The sequence below is a fragment of the Salmo salar genome, chromosome ssa23 (genome assembly GCF_905237065.1).
Source record: "Salmo salar chromosome ssa23, Ssal_v3.1, whole genome shotgun sequence".
Classification (NCBI taxonomy): domain Eukaryota; kingdom Metazoa; phylum Chordata; class Actinopteri; order Salmoniformes; family Salmonidae; genus Salmo; species Salmo salar.
The window spans coordinates 15,360,629-15,385,526 of NC_059464.1; the positions used below are offsets into that span (position 1 = coordinate 15,360,629).

The 24,898-nt window shown below is 43.0% G+C and overlaps 1 protein-coding gene across 8 annotated transcripts in view; it reads right to left on the minus strand.

The window, feature by feature from the left end:
- Positions 1-299: 299 nt before the first annotated feature.
- The window catches only part of LOC106584183 (lysine-specific demethylase 4A), a 59,465-nt gene continuing 34,866 nt past the window's right edge, over positions 300-24,898 (minus strand). For 6 of the 8 annotated variants that reach the window (XM_014169161.2, XM_045706480.1, XM_014169158.2 and 3 more), the window contains 9 exons: positions 20,414-20,639; positions 7,256-7,332; positions 6,934-6,989; positions 6,596-6,704; positions 3,681-3,869; positions 2,707-2,877; positions 1,744-1,863; positions 1,431-1,523; positions 300-1,219 (listed from right to left, as the gene is read on the minus strand). In XM_014169161.2, the coding sequence (XP_014024636.1) occupies positions 1,079-1,219; positions 1,431-1,523; positions 1,744-1,863; positions 2,707-2,877; positions 3,681-3,869; positions 6,596-6,704; positions 6,934-6,989; positions 7,256-7,332; positions 20,414-20,639 (1,182 nt within the window). In that variant the 3' untranslated portion in view covers positions 300-1,078. The remainder of the gene's footprint in view (positions 1,220-1,430; positions 1,524-1,743; positions 1,864-2,706; positions 2,878-3,680; positions 3,870-6,595; positions 6,705-6,933; positions 6,990-7,255; positions 7,333-20,413; positions 20,640-24,898) is intronic. The other 2 variants (XM_014169155.2, XM_014169156.2) reach the window with 1 other exon arrangement.

A 24,898-nucleotide genomic window follows, 5' to 3' on the forward strand; every position in this document is an offset into this window, starting at 1 on the left:
GTGCAATTGTCATGTTGACTGCAGGAATATCCACCAGAGCTGTTGCCAGAAAATGTAATGTTCATTTCTCTACCGTAAGCCGCTTCCATCATTTTAGAGAATTTGGCAGTACATCCAACTGGCCTCACAACCGCAGACCACGTGTAACCACGCCAGCCCAGGACCTCCACATCCGGCTTCTTCACCTGCAGGATCGTCTAAGACCAGACACTGGACAGCTGATGAAACTGAGGAGTATTTCTGTCTGTAATAAAGCCCTTTTTTGTTAGAACATTTAATTCTGATTGGCTGGGCCTAGCTCCCAAGTGGGTGAGCTTATGTCCTCCCAGGCCCACCCAGTCACGTGAAATCCATAGATTAGGGCCAAATTAATTTATTTCAATTGACTGATTTCCTTATATGAACTGTAACTCAGTAACATCATTGAAATTGTTGCATGTTGTGTTAATATTTTTGTTCAGTATACATAGGAAAAAATATACATATGTACGTAAAATAACAACTGGCAACATTCTGTCAAATATTGAGTCAGAAAACACAAGTGTTTATGAGGATGGGTGGCAATAACTTTTGTGTCTGCTTCACTCCCTTTAGGAAATCCTTCCTACCACTGAATTATATTGAGTGATTTGTTATTATTATTATTAGAAAGTTACATCTTGTTTGGGAGCAAAAATCAAGGGCCAATATCACTTCATTCAATACATAAATGACTGCTACTGGGCACTGGCAGAGAAGCATAAAACGTGACATGGATGGTAATAACCATGGGGGCAGGTTTCCTGGACACAGATCAAGCCTAGTTCTGGAAAGATATTTTTGGTCCAGGACAAGGCTTAAACAGTGTCTGGGAAACCAGTGCCTAATGCTGTAATGATGAAGGGATGAATTGAAGAAAAAGACAAACACAGTCTAAACTAGGGGTTGGACAGTTCTTTTCAAAGGAAGTCCTTTAGTCAGAGCTACACTTACTCACTCAGTGGATAAATTAAGGTAAAGTGAGCAGAAGTCTGGATAAGGAATATCAGTGCTGGTGATTTGTTGGTAGAGTAGGCTACTCGATGCTGTAGTCGGCAGACTACTCCATGATGGCTCTGTAGATCACAGGTTCAATGTAGTCTCCTCTGTAACGTGAGTTGATCACTCTCTGCCTCTTCGACTGCTGGATGGCCTCCTTGTCCTCAAATATACCATCGAAACGCATGTCTGACGCCTTGGACTGGGGAGACAGGAGACAGGGGGCAGGGTACACACAGAAGATGATTACTTCATGGTCCATTGTCACAGGGAGAAGACTCATTAACAAACATGCTGGAGAATAAGATACAGTAGACTACTACAGTAGAGTGAAAATGTTCAGAGTTGATATACAATGTACAAAGGTTAGCAACTTTGGATTCAGTATATTGGATAGCTCACAGCACACTCACCAGTCTTGACTTGACTCTCTTGGGCAGCTCCTCATCCAGGGTATAGACATCATCTCTCTTGGCTGTTAGTTGTGACCCGTCTTCAAACTCCACCTACATCAAACAACACCATCAATGCCAAAATAACCACATTTGATGTCTCTCATAGCAAACAAAACAATGGTTTCATCACAGATTGTTAATGTATTGCTTGCTATATCTGGAAAAATGGAGCTGATCAATTAGACAGCAAAGCATTCTTTCATATAAGACTAATCTCTTTCTGCATAAGGTACCATGTTGCTGAGGGTGAGTATGAATACTGTTGCAGTACCTGGTACATTTGGATGATGTGAGCAGCCACAAACTTGGCCCCGTAGACTAGACCATCTGTCCACCGGACCTGCACCACCTCCCCCTGCGGTGGGGGGCCTAGCTGGGCACAATTCCGGCTCTGACAACAGAAAACAACATTAGATACAATCCTACGAACATACTATTTAGCAAGCACCAAAAAGCCATCACAAAATTTCAACCAATGTGTGGTACAGAGCTGGGATGATAAACCGAAAGTTAACGACATTGACATGCCCTTCCTCTTACCAAAGCATTTTGTGTACGTCTGTAATAAACAATGTGGTAGACAACATTCCTGTAGATTGTTCTAAAACCATTATTTGGTCAACAGTAATAGCCTATGCATCATGTTGATTCCTGCTATGAAAGTATCTGCCTGTCCCTGTTTCGCTGTCGGCTGCTGTGTGAGCGAGCCACTCTCGCTCCCTCTCCCCACTGTGCATTCTGAGAAGCACAAGCATATTAACGTTGCTCAAAATGCAATTGTGGAGAAAAACACTACTGTTTTTCAAAGCCACTACTATATTTCTCACCTCTTAATATTGAGTTCATGGCACCACGTTACAACTGGAGATGTTACATGAAATAGCTTAATTTGTTTATCATAGGCCACCATCTCAGCTGTCTTACTTGGCACTGGAATAAAATGTTCTAGAGCCCTGCCACTAATTTAAAGTAACTGTCCATTAATGAATGAATTATTGTTATCAAGCAAAATAGTTACATTCATCACAATATTACTGTTTGTCCGTATTGCCCAGCTCTAGCCCCTCCACCCCCAAAAAATTTACCATTATTTATCACTGATTCGTTATCGAAAAAAAAAAAAACGGGTACATTTATCACTCTATGGACTTTTGTCCATTTCGCCTAGCTCTCTAAGTAATCTATAAACGAATAATGAACAGCATATGAATTACTGAAACGTAAGTCTCCTTACCACGATGTCCTCGGGAAAGAGGTTGTCGCTGAAGGAACCGTCATCAAAGTTGACCTCATAGAATGTCTCCTTGGAAAGCTGCACCACGTCACACTGATAGTAGCGGCCATTTTTGTGCTTACAGATCACCCTCTGTCCCACGGTGAGCTCATGCATTGCTGCTTTGTTACGCTGAGAGAGGAGGAGAGAGAGATCAGTGATGATTAAACAGTCATCCACAGGATTAGCATCAAATAAGAACTATCAACCTCTTTGGACTGGAAGCACATGGGCACACTGGTGGGAGTTTTCACTCAAATCTAAAACCTAGTCATGTTTATGCAATACAATGTGGTGAGCACAGTCCTGAATACACTGAGTATACAAAACATCCAGATAAATCCAGTTCAATCAGTGTAGATGAAAGGGAGGAGACCAGTTAAAGAAGGATTTTTAAGCCTCGAGACAGTTGAAACATGGACTGGGTATGTGCGCCATTCAGAGGGTGAATGGGCAAGACAAAAGATTTAAGTGCCTTTGAACGGGGTATGGCAGTAGGTGCCAGGCGCAGCGGTTTGTGCCAAGAACTGCAACGCTTCTGGTTTTTCCACACTCAACAGTTTCCCGTGTGTATCAAGAATGGTCCACCACCCAAAGGACATCCAGTCAACTTGACACAACTGTTGGAAGCATTGGAATCAACATGGGCCAACATCCCTGTCGAACACTTTCTCAACACCTTGTAGAGTCCATTCCCCGACGAATTGAGGCTGTTCTGAGGCCAAAGGGGAGTGCAACTCAATATTAGGAAGGTGTTCCTAATGTTTGCTATACTCAGTGTATATAGAAGGTTTAGAAACTATAAGGCAAAGTATCAGAAGAACGTTCCCAACTAAGTCCCAAAACAGAGGCCTTCAGAGTTCCCCGTCTGGTGTATGGCTTCCTCTTTCTGAAAGACAATCCTAAACACCAAGTAAAGTACAACTGATGTATACCTCTGTCTGAATAGGGCCCTTGTGCCGGCAGCAGGTGACGTAGACCACGAAAGGCCACTCGTCTGGCTGCATGAGGACCCCAGCAGCCTGAGCACAGGTAGGGTGGTAGGCCGTAGAACAGCGGCCATGGGAACACTGCACACAGCACCCGGACGTCTTCTTCATCCGCTTCTTACAGTAGTAACATTTCTGCACAGCACAGATAAGGATAAGAACATGCTCAGAGAGACAGGAAAGGGAAGTCTGACAGCGAAAGCTAGGCCTGTATGTCCGGTCAAACAGTATACAGAAGCATGCTACATTCTCTAGAAATACAAATGGCTGTCATGATTCCTGTGAAAGGGCTAAATTCAGAAATAAGGCTTTGCAGAAAGAGATGTCATTTCATATCCCCCCTGATATGACATGTCAGAAGTTCTGACTGACTGGGCTTAAATCCCAAACTCACATGACATCCTCTAAATAGCCTAGTCTCTAGTCCAAGGATGGGAAACTGATGGGGGTGGGGGCCACAGCTAATTTCCTGCACTTCTACACATTTTGCCATAGGGTGGAGAGAAATGTTTACAGATTTGAATATGATATCTCAGTGAGGTCCCCCGGTCAGTTTAGATAGCTGGCCGCTAAAATAACTTTGCACTCTCAACAATTTTTTGCTGACATGGGCTAATTGAGTGACTATCAGTGACTAGTATAGAGGCGGATGTGCCAACCATTCTCAGGTCTTGTAATGCAAATAACATATTACGTTGACATAATATGCTGAAGAGAAGATATTCCGCCACTCCAGTCTTTTCAGTTTGCTCCTCTTCATGCACCTTGGTTGGAGAGTGAGGTTGTGAGTTCCTATCCATTAGCACGTAATAAAATGATGGTTTGTCCTCTGACAAATCAACTGTAAATTTCGGTGTTCCTCAAGGCTCCATTTTTAGACCTCTGTTTTCACTAATATATATATATATATATATATATATATATATATATATATATATATATATATATATATATATATATATATATTTTACCTCTTGGTGATGTCATTTGGAAACAATGTTTAAACTCTGACAAAACAGAGATGCTAGTTCTAGGCCCCAAGTACAAAGAGATCTGCTGTTGGATCTGACAATTAATCTTGATGTTTGTACAGTCATCTCAAATAAAACTGTAAAGGACCTCGGCGTTACTCTGGACCTGATCTCTCTTTTGACGAACATATCAAGACTGTTTCAAGAACAGATTTTTTTTTTCCATCTATGTAAATTTGAAAAAATTCATCCCTTCTTTTGTCACTTCTAGATTAGACTATTGCAATGCTTCACTTTCCGGCAACCCGGATAAATCACTAAATAAACGTCAGTTAGTGCCACACACGGCTGCTAGAATCTTGACTAGAACCAAACAATTTGATCACATTACCCCAGTGCTAGCCTCTCTACACTGGCTTCCTGTTAAGGCTAGGGCTGATTTCAAGGTTTTACTGCTAACCTACAAAGCATTACATGGGCCAGCTCCAATCTATCTTTCCGATTTGGTCCTGCCGTACATACCTACACATACGCTACGGTCACAAGACGCAGTCCTCCTTATTGCCCCTAGAATTTCTAAGCAAAGAGCTGGAGGCAGGGCTTTCTCCAACAGAGCTCAATTTTTATGGAATGGTCTACCTATCTATGTGAGAGAAGCAGACTCGGTCTCAACCTTTAAGTCTTAATTGAAGACTCATCTCTTCAGTAGGTGCTATGATTGAGTGTAATCTGTCCCAGGGGTGTGAAGGTGAACGGAAAGGCACTTGAGCGACCAACCACCCTTGCTGTCTCTGCCTGGCCAGTTCCCCGACCTCCACTGGGATTCTCTGCCTCTAACCCTATTACGGGGGCTGAGTCACTGGCTTACTGGTGCTCTTCCATGCCGTCCCTAGGAAGGGTGCGTCACTTGAGTGGGTTGAGTCAGTGACGTGATCTTCCTGTCCAGGTTGGCACCCCCCCTCGGGTTTGTGCCGTGAGGGAGATCTTTGTGGGCTATACTCGGCCTTGTCTCAGGGTAGTAAGTTGGTGGTTGAAGATATCCCTCAAGTGGTGTGGGGGCTGTACGTTGGCAAAGTGGGTGGGGTTATATCCTGCCTAGTTGGCCCTATCCCGGGATAAAGTCGGACGGGGCCAGTGTCTCCCGACCCCTCCTGTCTCAGCCACCCGTAATTATGCTGCAATAGTTTGTGTCGGGGGGCTAGGGTCAGTCTGTTATATCTGGAGTATTTCTCCTGTCTTATCCGGTGTCCTGTGTGAATGTAAGTATGCTCCCTCTAATTCTCTCTCTCTTTCTCTCAGAAGAACTGAGCCCTAGGACCATGCCTCAGGACTACCTGGCCTGATGATTCCTTGCTGTCCCCAGTCCGCCTGTTCGTGCTGCTGCTCCAGTTTCAACTGTTCTGCCTGCGGCTATGGAACCCTGACCTGTTCACCGGACGTGCTACCTTGTCCCAGACCTGCTGTTTTTGACTCTCTCTCTACCGCACCTGCTGTCTCTAACTCTGAATGATCGGCTATGAAAAGCCAACTGACATTTACTCCTGAGGTGATGACCTGTTGCACCCTTTACAACCACTGTGATTATTATTATTTGACCCTGCTGGTCATCTATGAAGGTTTGAACATCTTGGCCATGTACTGTTATAATCTCCACCCGGCACAGCCAAAAGAGGACTGGCCACCCCTCAGAGCCCGGTTCCTCTCTAGGTTTTTTCCTAGGTTCCTGCCTTTCTAGGGAGTTGTTCCTAGCCACCATGCTTCTACATCTGCATTGCTTGCTGTTTTAGGCTGGGTTTCTGTATAGCACTTATAGTATAGTGACATCGGATGATGTAAAAAAGGGCTTTATAAATACATTTGATTGATTGACATGTACTGTGTTTAACTCACCAGTTTAAACCTCTGTAGAGGAATCCCACTCAGATCCACAGGGCTTCTCTCAGTGATGTTCACAAAGCGAGCCTCCAACACTGCTACTGCACACAGCACATGGACCCACCTATAACACACACAAAAACATGTCAATACACACACAAAAGCATACCATTGTTAGTGGCTTATAAACTAAACTAAATCCTAGTAGATATCTTTCAATAGAACGTCAAAATATGTGAACATAAGTGTACATAAATCAATATATTGCAGAGTAAATGTTCAATGTGTGATTACTGATTGTTAGACTAGACCACTCCCTGATCTAAGGAAATTTGACTGGCACACAAACTTACTTGTTGTTGTTGGCTTTCTGCAAGGCTCCACCCCTCAGCGAACACAAACAGCAACTCTGCAAACAGGAGAGCAAACTGTCAACCATCATCATCCAAGTCATCCAAACATAGATGTGGTACCTGCTACCTGATGACCAGTAACAGTTAGTCTCCTAATGATATGTGACTACTGCAAACACTAGTGCCAGATCTAATGACTGTTTAGAGTCCTGCAAAGTTTGCAAACACTATTGACAGTGACAGCAACAGAGATTTGGGCCAACTAGGTGAGGTGAGTCATACATAGAGAAGGGCCACTCTGAGCTGTTGTAGAGACACTAACCTCAGTCATGGCGTTGGCCTTACAGCGAGCACACTTCCAGTCCTTAGTAACAATCTTTGGATCCACGCCATAACAGCCTGGTAACACACAACCAAACAAACACCAGGTCAGGGGACGAAATTAACAGAGCATACACCAATAGCTAGTTTGGGAGGACGATTGGCAGACAGGCATTGATGAAGTCTTAAGTGGTTGCACAGAAATCAAATTGTATCCACAGATCTGTAAATAATGACGAGATGCTCATGTCTCCACCCTAACAATGGGAGTTGTTGTCCCAAAGGCGGGAAGGAAGACTACAGGACTGTTTCGCTAGCACAGACCAATATGTTCTGGGATTTATTCAATAACATTGAGGATTTTACCATAAACAATTATTGAACATGCACCTGTGGAACGGTCGCTGTTACTAACAGCTTACAGACAGTAGGCAATTAAGGTCACAGTTTGGACACTAAAGAGGGCTTTCTACTGACTCTGAAAAACACCAAAAAGAAAGATGCCCAGGGTCCCTGCTCATCTGCGTGAACGTGCCTTAGGCATGCTGCAAGGAGGCATGAGGACTGCAGATGTGGCCAGTGCAATAAATTGCAATGTCCGTACTGTGAGACGCCTAAGACAGCGCTACAGGGAGACAGGACGGACAGCTGAACGTCCTTGCAGTGGCAGACCACGTATAAGAACACCAGCACAGGATCGGTACATCCGAACATCACACCTGCGGGACAGGTACAGGATGGCAACAGCAACTGCCCGAGTTACACCAGGAACGCACAATCCCTCCATCAGTGCTCAGACTGTCCGCAATAGGCTGAGAAACGCTGGACCGAGGCCTTGTAGGCCTGTTGTAAGGCAGGTCCTCACCAGACATCATCGGCAACAATGTCGCCTATGGGCACAAACCCATCACTGGACCAGACGGGACTGGCAAAAAGTGTTCTTCACTGACAAGTCGCGGTTTTGTCTACACCAGGGGTGATGGTCGGATTCGCGTTTATCGTCGAAGGAATGAGTGTTACACCGAGGCCTGTACCCTGGAGCGTGATCGATTTGGAGGTGGAGGGTCCGTCATGGTCGGTGTGTCACAGCGTCATCAGACTGAGCCTGTTGTCCTTGCAGGCAATCTCAATGCTGTGCGTTACAGGGAAGACATCCTCCTCCCTCACGTGGTACCCTTCCTGCAGGCTCATCCTGACATGACCCTCCAGCACGACAATGCCACCAGCCATACTGCTCGTTCTGTGCGTCATTTCCTGCTAGACAGGAATGTCAGTGTTCTGCCATGGCCAGCGAAGATCCCGGATCTCAATCCCATTGAGCACGTCTGGGACCTGTTGGATCGGAGGGTGAGGGCTAGGGCCATTCCCCCCAGAAATGTCCGGGAACTTGCAAGTGCCTTGGTGGAAGAGTGGGGTAACATCACACAGCAAGAACTGGCAAATCTGGTGCAGTCCATGAGGAGATGTACTGCAGTACTTAATGCAGCTCGTGGCCACACCAAATACTGACTGTTACTTTTGATTTTGACCCCCCCCCCTTTGTTCAAGGACACATTATTCCATTTCTGTTAGTCACGTCTGTGGAACTTGTTCAGTTTGTGTCTCAGTTGTTGAATCTTATGTTCATACAAATATTTACACATGTTAAGTTTGCTGAAAATAAACGCAGTTGACAGTGGGGGCGTTTATTGTTTTGCTGAGTTTATTTTGAAAGCTGAGAAATAGCCCTATGAAATACAATAGCATCGCATCATTCAGTCAAAAAAGAACACCTGTGAAAATCATATACATGAAAAATCAACCCCCCCCCCAAACTGCCACTTACAAAACTTCCTAATGAAGATAGAGGAAAAACTTTGAGCATATTGAGTCTTCCTTATTTTGTAATGGTTGAAAATCTGAAATCAGAATAGTAATAGCCTACAGTAACTTCTACTGTGAATGAGTTACAACTGTTTAAGTTATTACTGGTATTTTTCTATAATTCTACGGATGTTTTGTGATCAAACACTTATCTGGATAGTATATTATACATACATACATACATACATACATACATACATACACACATACACACACATACATACACACATACACATTATATATGCACCAAAACACATTACAAATGGCATTAGTCTTATATATAAGGAAAGGCATACAAGTCATATAATATTAACAAAAAAAAGTACTTTATTGAAATAATAAGGTTAGGGGAATACATTGTCATTCAAAACCGAAAACAAAGTGCAAGTTACATCGCTATCATAACCAACACAGTGACACAGGGATATTGTCATCAAAATTGAACTGGATTTACAAAATATAATAAAGGCGCATATAACAATAATTGGCCTTCACAACTTCAATGTATTATGTAATACATTCAACTAGGCCTTGAATTAAAAGCATTCAAGAGAGGCAAAATTACCAGTGACAATTGAGCTCCTGGGTGAAGACTAGGAGTCCCTTTACTAGTGCCCTATGTCTGCAACGAGTCACACTCACTGGAGTGCCACAACCTAAAACTATTTTGTTCCCCTACGATGCATAACTGCTTGCCGATTCAGGTGCTACACAAACAAACTGCGCCATATTCTGCTTTCCATATTTCCTGTAACAAAGCAAACAATTTCTAAAGTTGTCCTCCAGTACATTGAAGTTCACCTAGGCTGTGAAGGCGTGTCCTGTGAAGGCTGCAACTTGTCTCTCCAGCCCTTGCCTGATTTCACAAAGGTCAGAATTGACAGTCCACAATAGTGTCAGAGTAAAATTTTTTTTTTTTTTTACTATTTTCTACACTGTGAAGACATCAAAACTATGAAATAACACATATGGAATCATGTAGTAACCAAAAAAGTGTTAAACAAATCAAAATATATTTGTTTCATGAGCTGAAATAAAATATTGCAGAAATGTTCCATAAGCACAAAAACCTTATCTATGCGTGTGTGCATAAATTTGTTTACATGCCTGTTAGTGAGTATTTCTCAATTGCCAAGATAATCCATCCACCTGACAGGTGTGGCATGTCAATAAGGTGATTAAACAGCATGATCATTACCCAGGTGCACCTTGTGCTGGGGACAATAAAAGGCCACTCTAAAATGTGCAGTTATGTCACACAACACGATGCCACAAATGTCTCAAGTTGAGGGAGCGTGCAATTGGCCTGCTGACAGCAGGAATGTCCACCAGAGCTGTTGCCAGAGCATTGAATGTTCTGAAAAGAAGCTGAAAATGTTCTTCTATGGCCTGCATGCTCACCAGACATGTCACCCATTGAGCACGTTTGGGATGCTCGGGATCAACATGTACGACAGAATGTTCCAGTTCCTGCCAATATCCAGGAACTTCGCACAGCCATTGAAGAGGAGTTGGACAATATTCCACAGGCCTGATCAACTCTATGCAAAGTAGAATTGTCACGCTGCATGAGGCAAACGGTGGTCACACCAGCTACTGACTGGTTTTCTGATCCACACCCCTACCTTTAAGGTATCTGTGACCAACAGATGCATATCGGTTTTCCCAGTCATGTGAAATACATAGATTAGGGCCTAATTTATTTATTTCAATTGACTGGTTTCCTTACATGCACTGTAATTTAGTAACATCTTTGAAATTATTGCATTTATATTTTTGTCAGTATGTGCATTTTCAGTATATAGTGTATACTAAAACACACACAAAAGTATGTGGACATCCATTCAAATTAGTGGATTGGTAAATTCTTTATTTAACTAGGCAAGCCAGTTAACCTCACTAGGGTAGGGGGCACTGTTTTCACCTCCGGATGAAAAGCGTGCCCAAAGTAAACTGCCTGCTACTCAGGCCCAGAAGCAAGGATATGCATATAATTAATAGATTTGGATTGAAAAAAAAACTCTAAAACTGTTAAAAATAATGTCTGTGAGTTTAACAGAACTGAAATGGCAGGTGAAAATCTGAGGAAAATCCATCCAGGAAGTGCCATTATTTTGAAATGGCTGTTTTTCCAATGAAAGCCTATCCACCATTTAAAGGGATAGGACCCAGATTCCATTCCCTATGGCTTCCACTAGTTGTGAACAGTCTTTAGACATTGTTTCAGGCTTTTACTCTGAAAAATGAGGGAGAATGACAACTGAGTGGATAGTGGGATGTCCCCAGAGCTGTTTCCTGCATGCGACCGACAGCGCACCTTTCTTGTTTTTCTTTTACATTGACGACGCTATTGTCCGGTTGAAATATTATCGATTATTTAGGCTAAAAACAACCTGAGGATTGATTATAAACATTGTTTGACATGTTTCTACGAACTTTACGGATACTATTTGGAATTTTTGTCTGCCTGTTGTGACCGCATTTGAGCCACTGGATTACTGAACAAAACGCGCCAACAACTTGGAGGTTTTTGGATATAAAGAGGGACTTTATCGAACAAAACAAACATTTATTGTGTAACTGGGAGTCTTGTGAGTGCAACCATACAAAGATCAAAGGTAAGTGATTCATTTTATTGCTATTTCTGACTTTCGTGACTAATCTACTTGGCTGGTAACTGTATGTAATGTTTTGTGTGCTGAGCGCTGTCCTCAGATAATCGCATGGTTTGCTTCGCCGTAAAGTCTTTTTGAAATCTGACACGGCGGCTGGATTAACAACAAGTTAAGCTTTATTTTGATGTATTACACTTGTGATTTCATGAAAGTTAAATATTTATAGTAATTTGAATTTAGCGCTCTGCAATTCCACCGGATGTTGGCCAGGTGGGATGCTACTGTCCCACACCCCAAGAGGTTAAGAACATTTACAATGACGGCCTACCAAAAGGCCTCCTGCGGAGACAGGGGCTGGGATTAAAAATAAATTAAATAAAAATATAGCACAAAACACACATCACGACAAGAGACAACACTACATAAAGAGAGACCTAAGACAACACCGCAGCAAGACAGCATCGCAGCAACACAGCATCGCAGCAGCACAAAACAGGGTACAAATATTGGGCACAAACAAATATTGGGCACAAACAGCAGCAATGGGCAAGAAGGTAGAGACAATCCATCACGCAAAGCAGCCACAACTGTCAGTAAGTGTCCATGATTGAGTCTTTGAATTAAGACATTGAGATAAAACTGTCCAGTTTGAGTGTTTGTTGTAGCTCATTCCAGTCGCTAGATGCAGCGAACTGAAAAGACGAGCGACCCAGAGATGTGTGTGCTTTGGGGACCTTTAACCGAATGTGACTGGCAGAACGGGTGTTGTATGTGGAAAATGAGGGCTGCAGTAGATATCTCAGATAGGGGGGAGGGGGGAGTGAGGTCTAAGAGGGTTTTATAAATAAGCATCAACCAGTGGGTCTTGCGACAAGTATACAGAGATGACCCGTTTACAGAGGAGTATAGAGTGCAGTTCAGCCACACCCGTTGCTGACAGATGTATAAAATTGAGCACACAGCCATGTAATCTCCATAGACAAACATTAGCAGTAGAATGGCCTTACTGAAGAGCTCAGTGACTTAACGTGCCACCGTCAAAGGATGTCACCTTACCAACAAGTCAGTTCGTCAAATGTCTGCCCTGCTGAACTGTAAGTACCGTTATTGTGAAGTGGAAACGTCTATGAGCAACAACGGCTCAGCCGCGAATTGGTAGGCCACACAAGCTCACAGTACGTACCACTGAGTGTCCTCGGTTGCAACACTTAATACCAAGTTCCAAACTGCCTCTGGAAGCAACGTCAGCAAAATAACTGCTCATCGGGAGCTTCATGAAATGGGTTTCTATGGCCAAGCAGCCGCACACAAGCCTAAAGATCACCATGCGCAATGCCAAGCGTCGGGTAGAGTGGTGTAAAGCTCACCGCCATTGGAATCTGGAGCAGTGGAAACACGTTCTCTGGAGTGATGAATCTTGCTTCATAGTGCCATCAGTAAAGTTTGGTAGAGGAGGAATAACGGTCTGGGGCTGCTTTCAAGGTTCGGGCTAGGCCACTTAGTTCCAGTGAAAGGAAAACAAATGCTACAGCATACAATGACATTCTAGACGATTCTGTGCTTCCAACTTTATGGCAACAGTTTCCTGTTTCCACGTGACAATTCCCCCATGCACAAAGTGAGGTCCATACAGAAATGGTTTGTCAAGATCTGTGTGGAAGAGCTTGACTGGCCTGCACAGAGCCCTGACCTCAACCCCATCAAACACCTTTGGGATGAATTGGAACCCCGACTGCAATCCAGCCCTAATGGCCCAACATCAGTGCCCGACCTCACTAAATGTTCTTGTGGCTGGAGCAAGTCCCGGCAGCAATGTTCCAACATCTAGTGGAAAGCCTTCCTAGAAGAAGGGAGGCTGTTATATAAATCGGGGGGGGGAACAACTCCATGTTAACACCCATGATTTTGGAATGAGATATTCAATGAGCAGTTGTTCACATACTTTGTCATGTAGTGTATATAATATATTACACACAGTTTATTAGGTACACTACCCCGTTCACAAAAATGGATCGTTCTTACAGACAGTGAGTCACGTGGCCCTAGCTTGCTAAATAAAGCAGGCAGACAGGCATCCAGTTACTGTTCGATTGAACATTGGAATGGGCAAAACTAGTGACCTAAGCGACTTTGAGCGTGGTATGATCGTCGGTGCCAGGCGCACAGGATCCAGTATCTCAGAAACGGATGCCCTCCTGGGCTTTTCCCGCACAAAAGTGTCTAGGGTTTACCGAGAATGGTACGACAAACAAAAAAACATCCGGTTGAAAATGTCAGTGAAGACACCTGCCAGTTGGTCAGCACATGCCCGGAGCACACGTCCTGGTTATCCATCTAGCCCCACGGCCTTGTGAATGTTGACCTGTTTAAAAGGTCTTACTGCAAGGTAACAGGCGGCCCACAAACAGACATAACAGCACAGTACAACAGTGGAGTGCTGAACGGTATCTCAGAACGCACAACTCGTTGATCCTTGTCAAGGATGGGCTATTGCAGCTAAAAACAAGAAGAAGTGGCTCCAGTGAGCACACAATCACCAACACTGGACAATTGACGAGTGGAAAAACATTGCCTGGAACATGGCAGCAAGTCCAGTTTACTTGAGTGGCATGCGTAGTTCCCAAGTCTAAACCCAAAAGAGCATCTTTGGGATGAGATGGAACGGGCTAAGGGCATAAAATTCACTCACATTTTGGTCCACCAGCCACTGTGGCAGGTAGATAAGAAAATTTACCAGCCCAAATATTATTTTCTTCAGTAAAATTACAAGAACAAAACACAAAAAAAACTGATGAGAATGCTTTGTAATGTTTCTAAAACAATACATGTATTACTAGTAGAAGTAACTAAAATGGTATATTGTTAAAATTACATTTTTTTGTGACCCGAGTCTTTTTAGAACATCACAGATGAGACAAAAATATTCATCTGCCCTTTAAAGGGTAGGAGGTTACCGTGGTGGAGTGACTCAAGTCATGTTTGTGCCTGTGAGATTGAGATTGAGTCTGACTAGTAGAAGCGGTCTACTTGTCCCTAGTTGTTGAAACTCAAAACATAGAAAAAACACCTAGCTTGTGAACCAAACAATGTAAATAGCCAAGGACAAAATGTCACCTCAGTAGACTTTCATTTCAAGTAAATTAGTCCAACTTTTATGCCTGTGTGCAGCGCTTCTAAAAATATCTTTCACTAAGCTCTTCAGGTGAGCACAGCCATGCAGTGTTGCAGCGTGAGGTGGAATGGGCTATATAAAAGTTTTGAGAATGACACAAATATTAATTTTCAAAGTCTGCAGCCTCAGTGTCTTTAGATATTTTTGTCAGATGTTACTATGGAATACTGAAGTATAATTACAAGCATTTCATAAGTGTCAAAGGCTTTTATTGACAATTACATGAAGTCGATGCAAAGAGTCAATATTTGCATTTTTCACCCTTCTTTTTCAAGACCTCTGCAATCCGCCCTGGCATTCTGTCAATTAACTTCTGGGCCACATCCTGACTAATGGCAGCCCATTCTTGCATAACCAATGCTTGGAGTCTGTCAGAATTTGTGGGGTTTTGTTTGTCCACCCGCCTCTTGAAGATTGACCACAAGTTCTCAATGGGATTAAGGTCTGGGGAGTTTTCTGGCCATGGACCCAAAATATCGATGTTTTGTTCCCCGAGCCACTTAGTTATCACCTTTGCCTTATGGCAAGGTGCTCCATCATGCTGAAAAACGCAGTGTTCGTCACCAAACGGTTGGGAGAATTTGCTCTCGTGGGATGTGTTGGTACCATTCTTTATTCATGGCTGTGTTCTTAGGCAAAATTGTGAGTGAGCCCACTCCATTGGCTGAGAAGCAACCCCACTCATGAATGGTCTCAGGATGCTTTACTGTTGGCATGACACAGGACTGATGGTAGTGCTCACCTTATCTTCTCCGGACAAGCTTTTTTCCGGATGTTTTTCCTGGAGAGAAGTGGCTTCTTTGCTGCCCTTCTTGACACCAGGCCATCCTCCAAAAGTCTTCGCCTCACTGTGCGTGCAGATGCACTCACTTCCTGCCTGCTGCCATTCCTGAGCAAGCTCTATACTGGTGGTGCACCGTCCCGCAGCTGAATCGACTTTAGGAGACGGTCCAGGCGCTTGCTGGACTTTCTTGGGCGCACTGAAGCCTTCTTCACAACAATTGAACCGCTCTCCTTGAAGTTCTTGATGATCCGATAAATGGTTGATTTAGGTGCAATCTTACTGGCAGCAATATCCTTGCCTGTGAAGCCCTTTTTGTGCAAAGCAATGATGACGGCACATGTTTCCTTGCAGGTAACCATGATTGACAGAGGAAGAACAATGGTTCCAAGCACCACCTTCCTTTTGAAGCTTCCAGTCTGTTATTTGAACTCAATCAGCATGACAGAGTGATCTCAAGCCTTGTCCTCGTCAAAACTCACACCTGTGTTAACGAGAGAATCACTGACATGATGTCAGCTGGTCCTTTTGTGGCAGGGCTGAAATGCAGAGGAAATGTTTTTGGGGGGGATTCAGTTCATTTGCATGGCAAAGAGGGACTTTGCAATTAATTGCAATTCATCTGATCACTCATCATAACATTCTAGATTATACAGTGAGGGAAAAAAGTATTTGATCCCCTGCTGATTTTGTACGCTTGGCCACTGACAAAGAAATGATCAGTCTATAATTTTAATGGTAGGTTTATTTGAACAGTGAGAGACAGTTAACAAAAACGCATGTCAAAAATGTTATAAATTGATTTGCATTTTAAAAGAGGGAAATAAGTATTTGACCCCCTCTCAATCAGAAAGATTTCTGTCTCCCAGGTGTCTTTTATACAAGTAATGAGCTGGGATTAGGAGCACACTCTTAAAGGGAGTGCTCCTAATCTCAGCTTGTTACCTGTATAAAAGACACCTGTCCACAGAAGCAATCAATCAGATTCCAAACTCTCCACCATGGCCAAGACCAAAGAGCACATCTGAATGATTCAGAGGACAACTGGGTGAAAGTGTTGTGGTCAGATGAGACCAAAATGGAGCTCTTTGGCATCAACTCAACTCACCGTGTTTGGAGGAGGAATGCTGCCTATGACCCATCCCCACTGTCAAACATGGAGGTGGAAACATTATGCTTTGGGGGTGTTTTTCTGCTAAGGGGACAGGACAACTTCACCGCATCAAAGGGACAATGGACGGGGCCATGTACCGTCAAATCTTGGGTGAGAACGTCCTTCCCTCAGCCAGGGCATTGAAAATAGGTCGTGGATGGGTATTACAGCATGACAATGACCCAAAACACACGGCCAAGGCAACAAAGGAGTGGCTCAAGAAGAAGCACATTAAAGGTCCTGGAGTGGCCTAGCCAGTCTCCAGACCTTAATCCCATAGAAAATCTGTGGAGGGAGCTGAAGGATCTGCAAAGAGTGGTACAAAATCCTTCCCGAGATGTGTGCAAACCTGGTGGCCAACTACAAGAAACGTCTGACCTCTGTGATTGCCAACAAGGGTTTTGCCACCAAATACTAAGTCATGTTTTGCAGAAGGGTCAAATACTTATTTCCCTCATTAAAATGCAAATAATTTTATAACATTTTTGACATGTGTTTTTCTGGATTTTTTTGCTGTTATTCTGTCTCTCACTGTTCAAATAAACCTACCATTAAAATTATCGACTGATCATTTCTTTGTCAGTGGGCAAACGTAGAAAATCAGCAGGGGATCAAATACTTTTTTCCCTCACTGTATGCAAATTGCCATCATACAAACTGAGGCTGCAGACTTTGTGAAAATTAATATTTGTGTCATTCTCAACTTTAGGCCACGACTGTAGAATTCATAGTGCTTTGACTTAGTGTGATTAATTTATCAGCTATGAAATATAGCTATGAAGATCATACTTTACTATTTCTATTCACAAATGCAAGTGAAATGCTCACACTGTGGAGCCCTGATGACTGTCTACTCGGCTTGTTATCACAAGGTCACTTCACAGACTCATCTGTAAATATTACAACATACCAACATAAAAACTAATTGTATGGAGTTTCTTACCTTAATGTTGTTGTCCTGATCTCAATGACAGAGCAGTGGAAAAGATGTGAGGAACCTTTAAGTTCCCTCCCGGTGGCAGCATTCACTTTCAGTCCCCGAGCCAAAACACACAATTCGCTCAATCCTGCCAATGACGCATTGGCATCAGTCGTTACTATGGCAATTCAGTATGGTGCTACACATACCTCTAATAATCGAAGGTTAAAGATAGAGATGTTTCTATTTTTAGGATTTTTATGTCATTTGCACGTTTAGTATTAATTGATCTCTTTGCTTAGCTTTACTTCCTAAAGTGTTCCCATTCCCTTTAATAAGTGCATCGATGACATCGTCCCCACAGTGACCATATGAACATACCCCAACCAGAAGCCATGGATTAAATGTAACATCCACACTAAACTAAAAGGCCACAGCTGCCACTTTCAAGGAGCGGGACACTAATCCGGACGCTTACAAGAAATCCAGTTACGACCGGCTATGACCTCCAAACAGGCAAAGCGTCAATACAGGACTAAGATTGAATCCTACTACGCCGGCTCTGACACGCAACAGATGTGGCAGGGCTCGCAAACTATTACAGATCACAGAGGGAAACCCAGCCGCAAGCTGCCTAGCGACGCAAGCCTACCAGACTAACTAAACACGTTGAGGCAGACCACACGGAACCTTCCATAAAAGCACCAGCTGTTCCGGGCGACTGTGTGATCTTCCTCTCAATAGCCAATGTGAGTAGGGTTTTTAAACAGGTTAACATTCACAAAACCGCAGGGCCAGATGGAATACCAGGACGTTTACTCCGAGCATGGGCTGACCAGCTGGCAAGTGTCTTCACTGACATTTTCAACATATCCCTGACGCGCTCTGTAACACCAACTTGTTTCAAGCAGACCACCATAGTCCCCTTGCCCAATAATGCCAAGGTAACCTGACAAAATGACTATTTCCCCGTAACACACGTCCATAGCCATGAAATGCTTTGAAAGGCTCACATCAATACCATCATCCCAGACTCACTCCAATTCGCTCCTGCCCCAACAGATACAGAGATGAGGCATTTTCTATTGCACTCCACCCTGCCCTCACTGGACAAAAGGAATACCTATAAGAATGTTTTTCCTTGAGTATAGCTCAGCATTCAACACCATAGCCCCCTCCAAGCTTATCACCAAGCACAGGACCCGGGACTGAACAACTCTCTCTGCAACTGGATGCTGGACTTCCTGACAGTCCGCCGACAGGCGCTAAGGATAAGCAACAACACATCTGCCACGCAGACAATCAACGCGGGGGTCCCACAGGGGTGTGTGCTTAGTCCCCACGATGATGCAGCCTATAGGGAGGAGTTTAGAGACCTGGCATTGTGGTGCCAGGACAACAACCTCTCCCTTAAAGTCAGCAAGACAAAAGATGATCGTGGACTAGAGGAAACGGAGGGGTGAGCACGGCCCCATCCACATCGATGGTACTGTAGTGGAGCAGTTCGAGAGCTTCAAGTTCCTCCGTGTCCACACTAAGGAATTAACATGGTCCACACACACCCACACAGTTGTAAAGAGTGCATGACAGGGCTTACTCCCCATCCAGGAGGCTGAAAAGATTCGGCATGGGCCTTCAGTCCCTCAAAGTTCTAAAGCTGCACCATTGAGAACATATTGACTGGCTGCATCACCACTTGGTACAGCAACTGCAAGGCGCTACACAGGGGGGTTGAGTACAGCATTGTCAAAGACTCTAGCCACCCAAGCCATAGACTGTTCACTCTATTACTGCACCTCAAGCGGTACCAGTACACCAAGTCTGGAACCAACCGGACCCTGAAGCTTCTACCCTCAAGCCATGAGACTGGTGAAAAGCTAATCAAATGGCTAGCCATTCTACCTACGTTGATCCTTTTTTGCAATGACTATGCACACAATGGATTCTACCCACACACTCACACACACAAAGCACATCCACACACACACAGCTAATGCCTTATCTATCCTGTTGCCTAGTCACTTTACCTACCTACATGTTCATAGCTACCTCGTACCCCTGCAAATCGACTCAGTACTGGTACTCCCTGTATATAGCCATGTTATTTTTTCTCATTGTTATTCACTGTATTTATTCCTCTGTCACTATTTCAAATTGTTGGAAAAGGACCCGACAGTAAGCATTTCACTGTCAGTCACGAAGTATGTGACAAATAAAATGTGATTTGATTTGACAAGCTTAGGTCCAAAATAAGCTCATAGAAACACACTGGGCTAATTTTAGAAACCTCTCGCATTGCCTCTTCCTTTCTGGTGTATATAAAGTCTGTCCAAACAGCTTGCTAGAGAAGAGTATAGCTGTTAACCCTGGTATTACAGTTAAGGGTACAGGACAGCCTATGATCTCTCCAACTATAGCTGTAGGTAAACCTGCTGACCAGAAGCTTTCTGAAGGCTAGTTAATACCCTACGTACACAATGCAGTTGCACACCTCTGCATAGTTTTGCTACGCAACAGCCATTTTGCATTGCTACTTGTAGTTCATCCATGCATATGTACATAGGGTATAAACGAGGTTTGAGGGTCTGCAAAAACATAATGAGAGTACGTTATGTTGCGAGTACTGACTGGTGTGTAGTTAGTAAGTAGTACTGACTGGTGTGTATGCGGACACTGCAGTGGGAGCAGCTGATGAGCAGGCTGGTGCCGTCTGGCTCCAGGTGAGGGGTGGTGGGCGCCAGAGCTCCAAGCGCCTGTTCCTCAGCACCCTCCTCTGGCTCAGTGGTGGTAGTGAAACACATCTCAGCGATCAGAGGCTTAGTCCTCAGTCTGCCTCCAGGCAACACCACTGGAGTGTCCTTACAGTCATCAGCACACTCCGTCTGGAGATTAAAAAAAGAAATCATATTTAGCACCACTTGGGAAAACAATGGAGGATCATTTAAAAAACATTTTTACTGGTTATTGGTGCAATTTTCACAGCTTTTAGTACTAAACTCAAAACATCAAAAAGGCAGTCGTTTCAAAACTAACCACATTTTCAATTGACTAAGTACAACACAAAATCAGTCCCTTTTTCACCAAACTTAATCAGTGTCATCTAGAAATACATATTTTGCATTAAAATACATGTTCATATAAAGTAATTGCCTGTCACAATGCACTTCTCACATTACTTTGATATGATTCTCTTCTGCAAAAATACATTTCACTTACATAATCCAACTGTTAATTGATGATCACTTAAATGTTTGGTAAACCTATAGATTTTACATGTAAACTGGTTTGTCTACTACAGATTGAGAACTACATCATGAAAATATACATTGTCTGTAAAGTAGAAACATATAAAGTATGATATACACTACCGGTCAAAAGTTTTAGAACACCTCATTCAAGGGTTTTTCTTTAGTTTTACTATTTTCTACATTGTAGAATAATAGTGAAGACATCAAAACTATGAAAAAACACATATGGAATCATGTAGTAACCCAAAAAAAAGTGTTAAGCAAATCTAAATATATTTGAGATTATTCAAATAGACATTTTTCCTTGATGACAGCTTTACACTATTGGAATTGTCTCAACCAGCTTCATGAGGTAGTCACCTGGAATGCATTTCAAATAACAGGTGTGCCTTCATAAAAGTTAATTTGTGGATTTTCTTTCCTTCTTAATGCGTTTGAGCCAATCAGATGTTTTGTGACTAGGTAGGGGGGTATACAGAAGATAGCACTATTTGGTAAAAGACCAAGTCCATATTAAAAATGGCAATAACAGCTCAAATAAGCAAAGAGAAACGACGGTCCATTACTTTAAGGCATGAAGATCAGTCAATACGGAAATTTCAAAAAGTTTCCATAACTTTTGAAAGTTTCTTCAAGTGCAGTCGCAAAACCCATAAAGAGCTATGATGAACTGGATCTCATGAGGACCGCCACAGGAACGGAAGACCCAGAGTTACCTCTGCTGCAGATGATACGTTCATTAGAGTTACCAGCCTCAGAAATTGCAGCCCAAATAAATGCTTCAGAGTTCAAGTAACAGACACATCTCAACATCAATTGTTCAGAGGAGACTGTGTGAATCAGGCCTTCATGGTCAAATTGCTGCAAAGAAACCACTACTAAAGGACACCAATAAGGAGGAGACTTGCTTGGGCCAAGAAATGTAAAATTTATGGCATACTTAACCAGCATGGCTACCACAGCATTCTGCAGCGATACGCCATCCCATCTGGTTTGGGCTTAGTGGGACTATAATTTTTTTTTTAACAGAACAATGACCAAACACACTTCCAGGCTGTGTAACGGCTATTTGACCAAGAAGGAGAGTGATGGAGTGCTGCATCAGTAGACCTGGCTTCCACAATCCCCTAACCTAAACCAAATTGAAATGGTTTGGGATGAGTTAGACCGCAGAGTGAAAGAAAAGCAGCCAACAAGTGCTCAGCATATGTGGGAACTCCTTCAAGACTGTTGGAAAAGCATTCCAGGTGAAGCTGGTTGCGACTGCCAAGAGTGTGCAAAGCTGTCATCAAGGCAAAGGGTGGCTATTTGAAGAATCTCAAAAATATTTGATATTTGAATTTGTTTTAACACTTTTTTGGTTACTACTTGATTACATATGTGTTATTTCATAGTTTTGATGTCTTCACTATTATTGTACAATGTAGAAAATAGTAAAAATAAAGAAAACCCCTTGAATGAGGTGTTCTAAAACTTTTGACCAGTAGTGTATACTCTAATGTACTACAATGACTTAAGAGTTTAGTTCACAGTAAGTTTAAAATAAAAGATATTGACAAGATCAGGGATGTACTGTATGTAACAAATCAAAGTTAATTGGTCAGGTACACGTTAAAGCAGGTGCAGTGAAATGCTTGTGTTCCTACCTCCTACAACGCAGTAATTTAATATAGTGGAGTATTTGCATATGATCTCAGTGATCATTGTCCCATAGTATGTATTAGAGATACGAAACAGCAAAATACAAATCCTTGTTTATTTAAGATAACTTTTCAAAATGTTTCTGCCTAAGGGTTTTTACATGACATATTCTACTCCTGTATTCCTGACCAAGAGTTGGCTTTAGAAAATTCCTCCTCCATATTTGTTCTCCTGGCAGATAAACACGCCCCTATTAAACAATTAAGAGTCAAAGATACAGTGCATTCATTAAGTATTCAGACCCCTCGACTTTCCCACGTTGTTACTTTACAGCTTTATTCTGAAATTGATTAAATTGTTGTTCCTCAATCTACACACGATACCCCATAATGACAAAGCAAAAACAGGTTTAGAAATGTTTTCTAATGTATAAAAACAAACTCCCGAAATCATATTTAAATATGTATTCAGACACTTTACTCAGTACTTTGTTCAAGGACCTTTGGCAGACATTACAGCCTCGAATCTCTACTGCATCTCTAGTTATAAATGACGTGGCTAACTGTATGGATAAAAGGCAGCATTGTGCTGCCCTCTTTATTGACCTGCCAAAGTCTTCCGATACTGTTGATCCCTCACTGCTAATTGAGAGGCTTTCCTCAATTGGCCTAGAACAGACTACATGTAACTGGTTTAGAAACTACATGACAGATTTATTTTATTCAACTAGACAAGTCAGTTAAGAACAAATTCTTATTTACAATGATGGCCTACCCCAGCCAAACCCACATGACGCTGGACCAATTGCGCCACTCAGGAGATATACATTCAGTTCTATCTGCTGATGGTGTTGAATCAGGTTTGCTGGACATTACGAAAGGTGTCCCGCAGGGGTCGATTTTATCTACTGATGAGACTGTTGTGTATGCTATTGCCCCCACGTTTGACCAGGCTCTATCTGAACTACAGTCTACTTTCAATGTACTACATAACTTAATTCACCTGAAATTAGCACTGAATGCAGGTAAAACTAAGTATATGTTGTTCTCTAGAGCGCATAAAAAGTCTGATTTAAGCCTAATTTGTATGGTGTCCATATTGATCGTGTCAGTGTTTACAAATACCTGGTATCTGGATAGATGAATAGCTGTCTTTTAAAAAGCATATTGATGAGTTCAAATCAGACTTTGTCATATGCGCCAGATACAATATGTTTAGATCTTAGTGAAATGCTTACTTAAAAGCCCTTAACCAACAGTGCAGTTCAAGAAAGAGTTAAGAAAATATTTACCCACCCAAAAAGTAAAGTAACACAATAAAAGTACAATATCGAGGCTATATACAGGGGGTACCGATACCGAGTCAATATGCGGGGGTACAGGTTAGTCGAGGTAATTTGCACGGTAGCAGCAGTGTAAAAAAATCAATGGGGGGTGTGTCAATGTAAATAATCCGGTGGCCATTTGGTTATTTGTTCAGCAGTCTTGTAGCATGGGGGTAGAAGCTGTTAAGGAGTCTTTTGGTCCTAGTCTTGTACCTGTACCACTTACCGTACCGCTCCTGTACCACTTACCGTACGGTGGCAAAGAAAACACAAGTCTATGACTTGGGTGACTGGAGTCTGACAATTTTTTGTGCTTTCCTCTTACTCCGCCTAGTACATAGGTCCTGGATGTCAGGTAGCTTGGCCCCAGTGATGTACTGGGCCGTACGCACTGACCTCTGTAGCACCTTATGGTCAGATGCCATACCAGGCGGTGATGCAACCGGTCAGGATGCTCTCGATGGTGCAGCTGTAGAACTTTGAGGATCTGGGGACCCATGCCAAATCTTTTCAGGCTCCTGAGGGGGAAAAAGGTCTTCACAACTGTCTTGGTGTATTTGGACCATGATAGTTTGTTGGCAATGTCGACAGCAAGAAACTTGAAACTCTCGACCCGCTCCACTACAGTCGCGTTAATGTTAATTGGGGCATGTTGGGCCTGGCTTTTACTGTAGTAGACGATCAGCTCCTTTGTCTTGCTCACATCAAGGAAGAGGTTTTTGTCCTGGCACCACAATGCCAGGTCTCTGACCTCCTCCTTATAGGCGGTCTCTTCGTTGTCGGTGATCAGGCCTACCACTGTTGTGTCGTCAGCAAACTTAATGGTGTTGGGAGTCGTGTTTGGCCTTGCAGTCGTGGGTGAACAGGGAGTACAGAAGGAGACAAAGCACACACCCCTGAGGGGCACCAGTGCTGAGGATCAGCATAG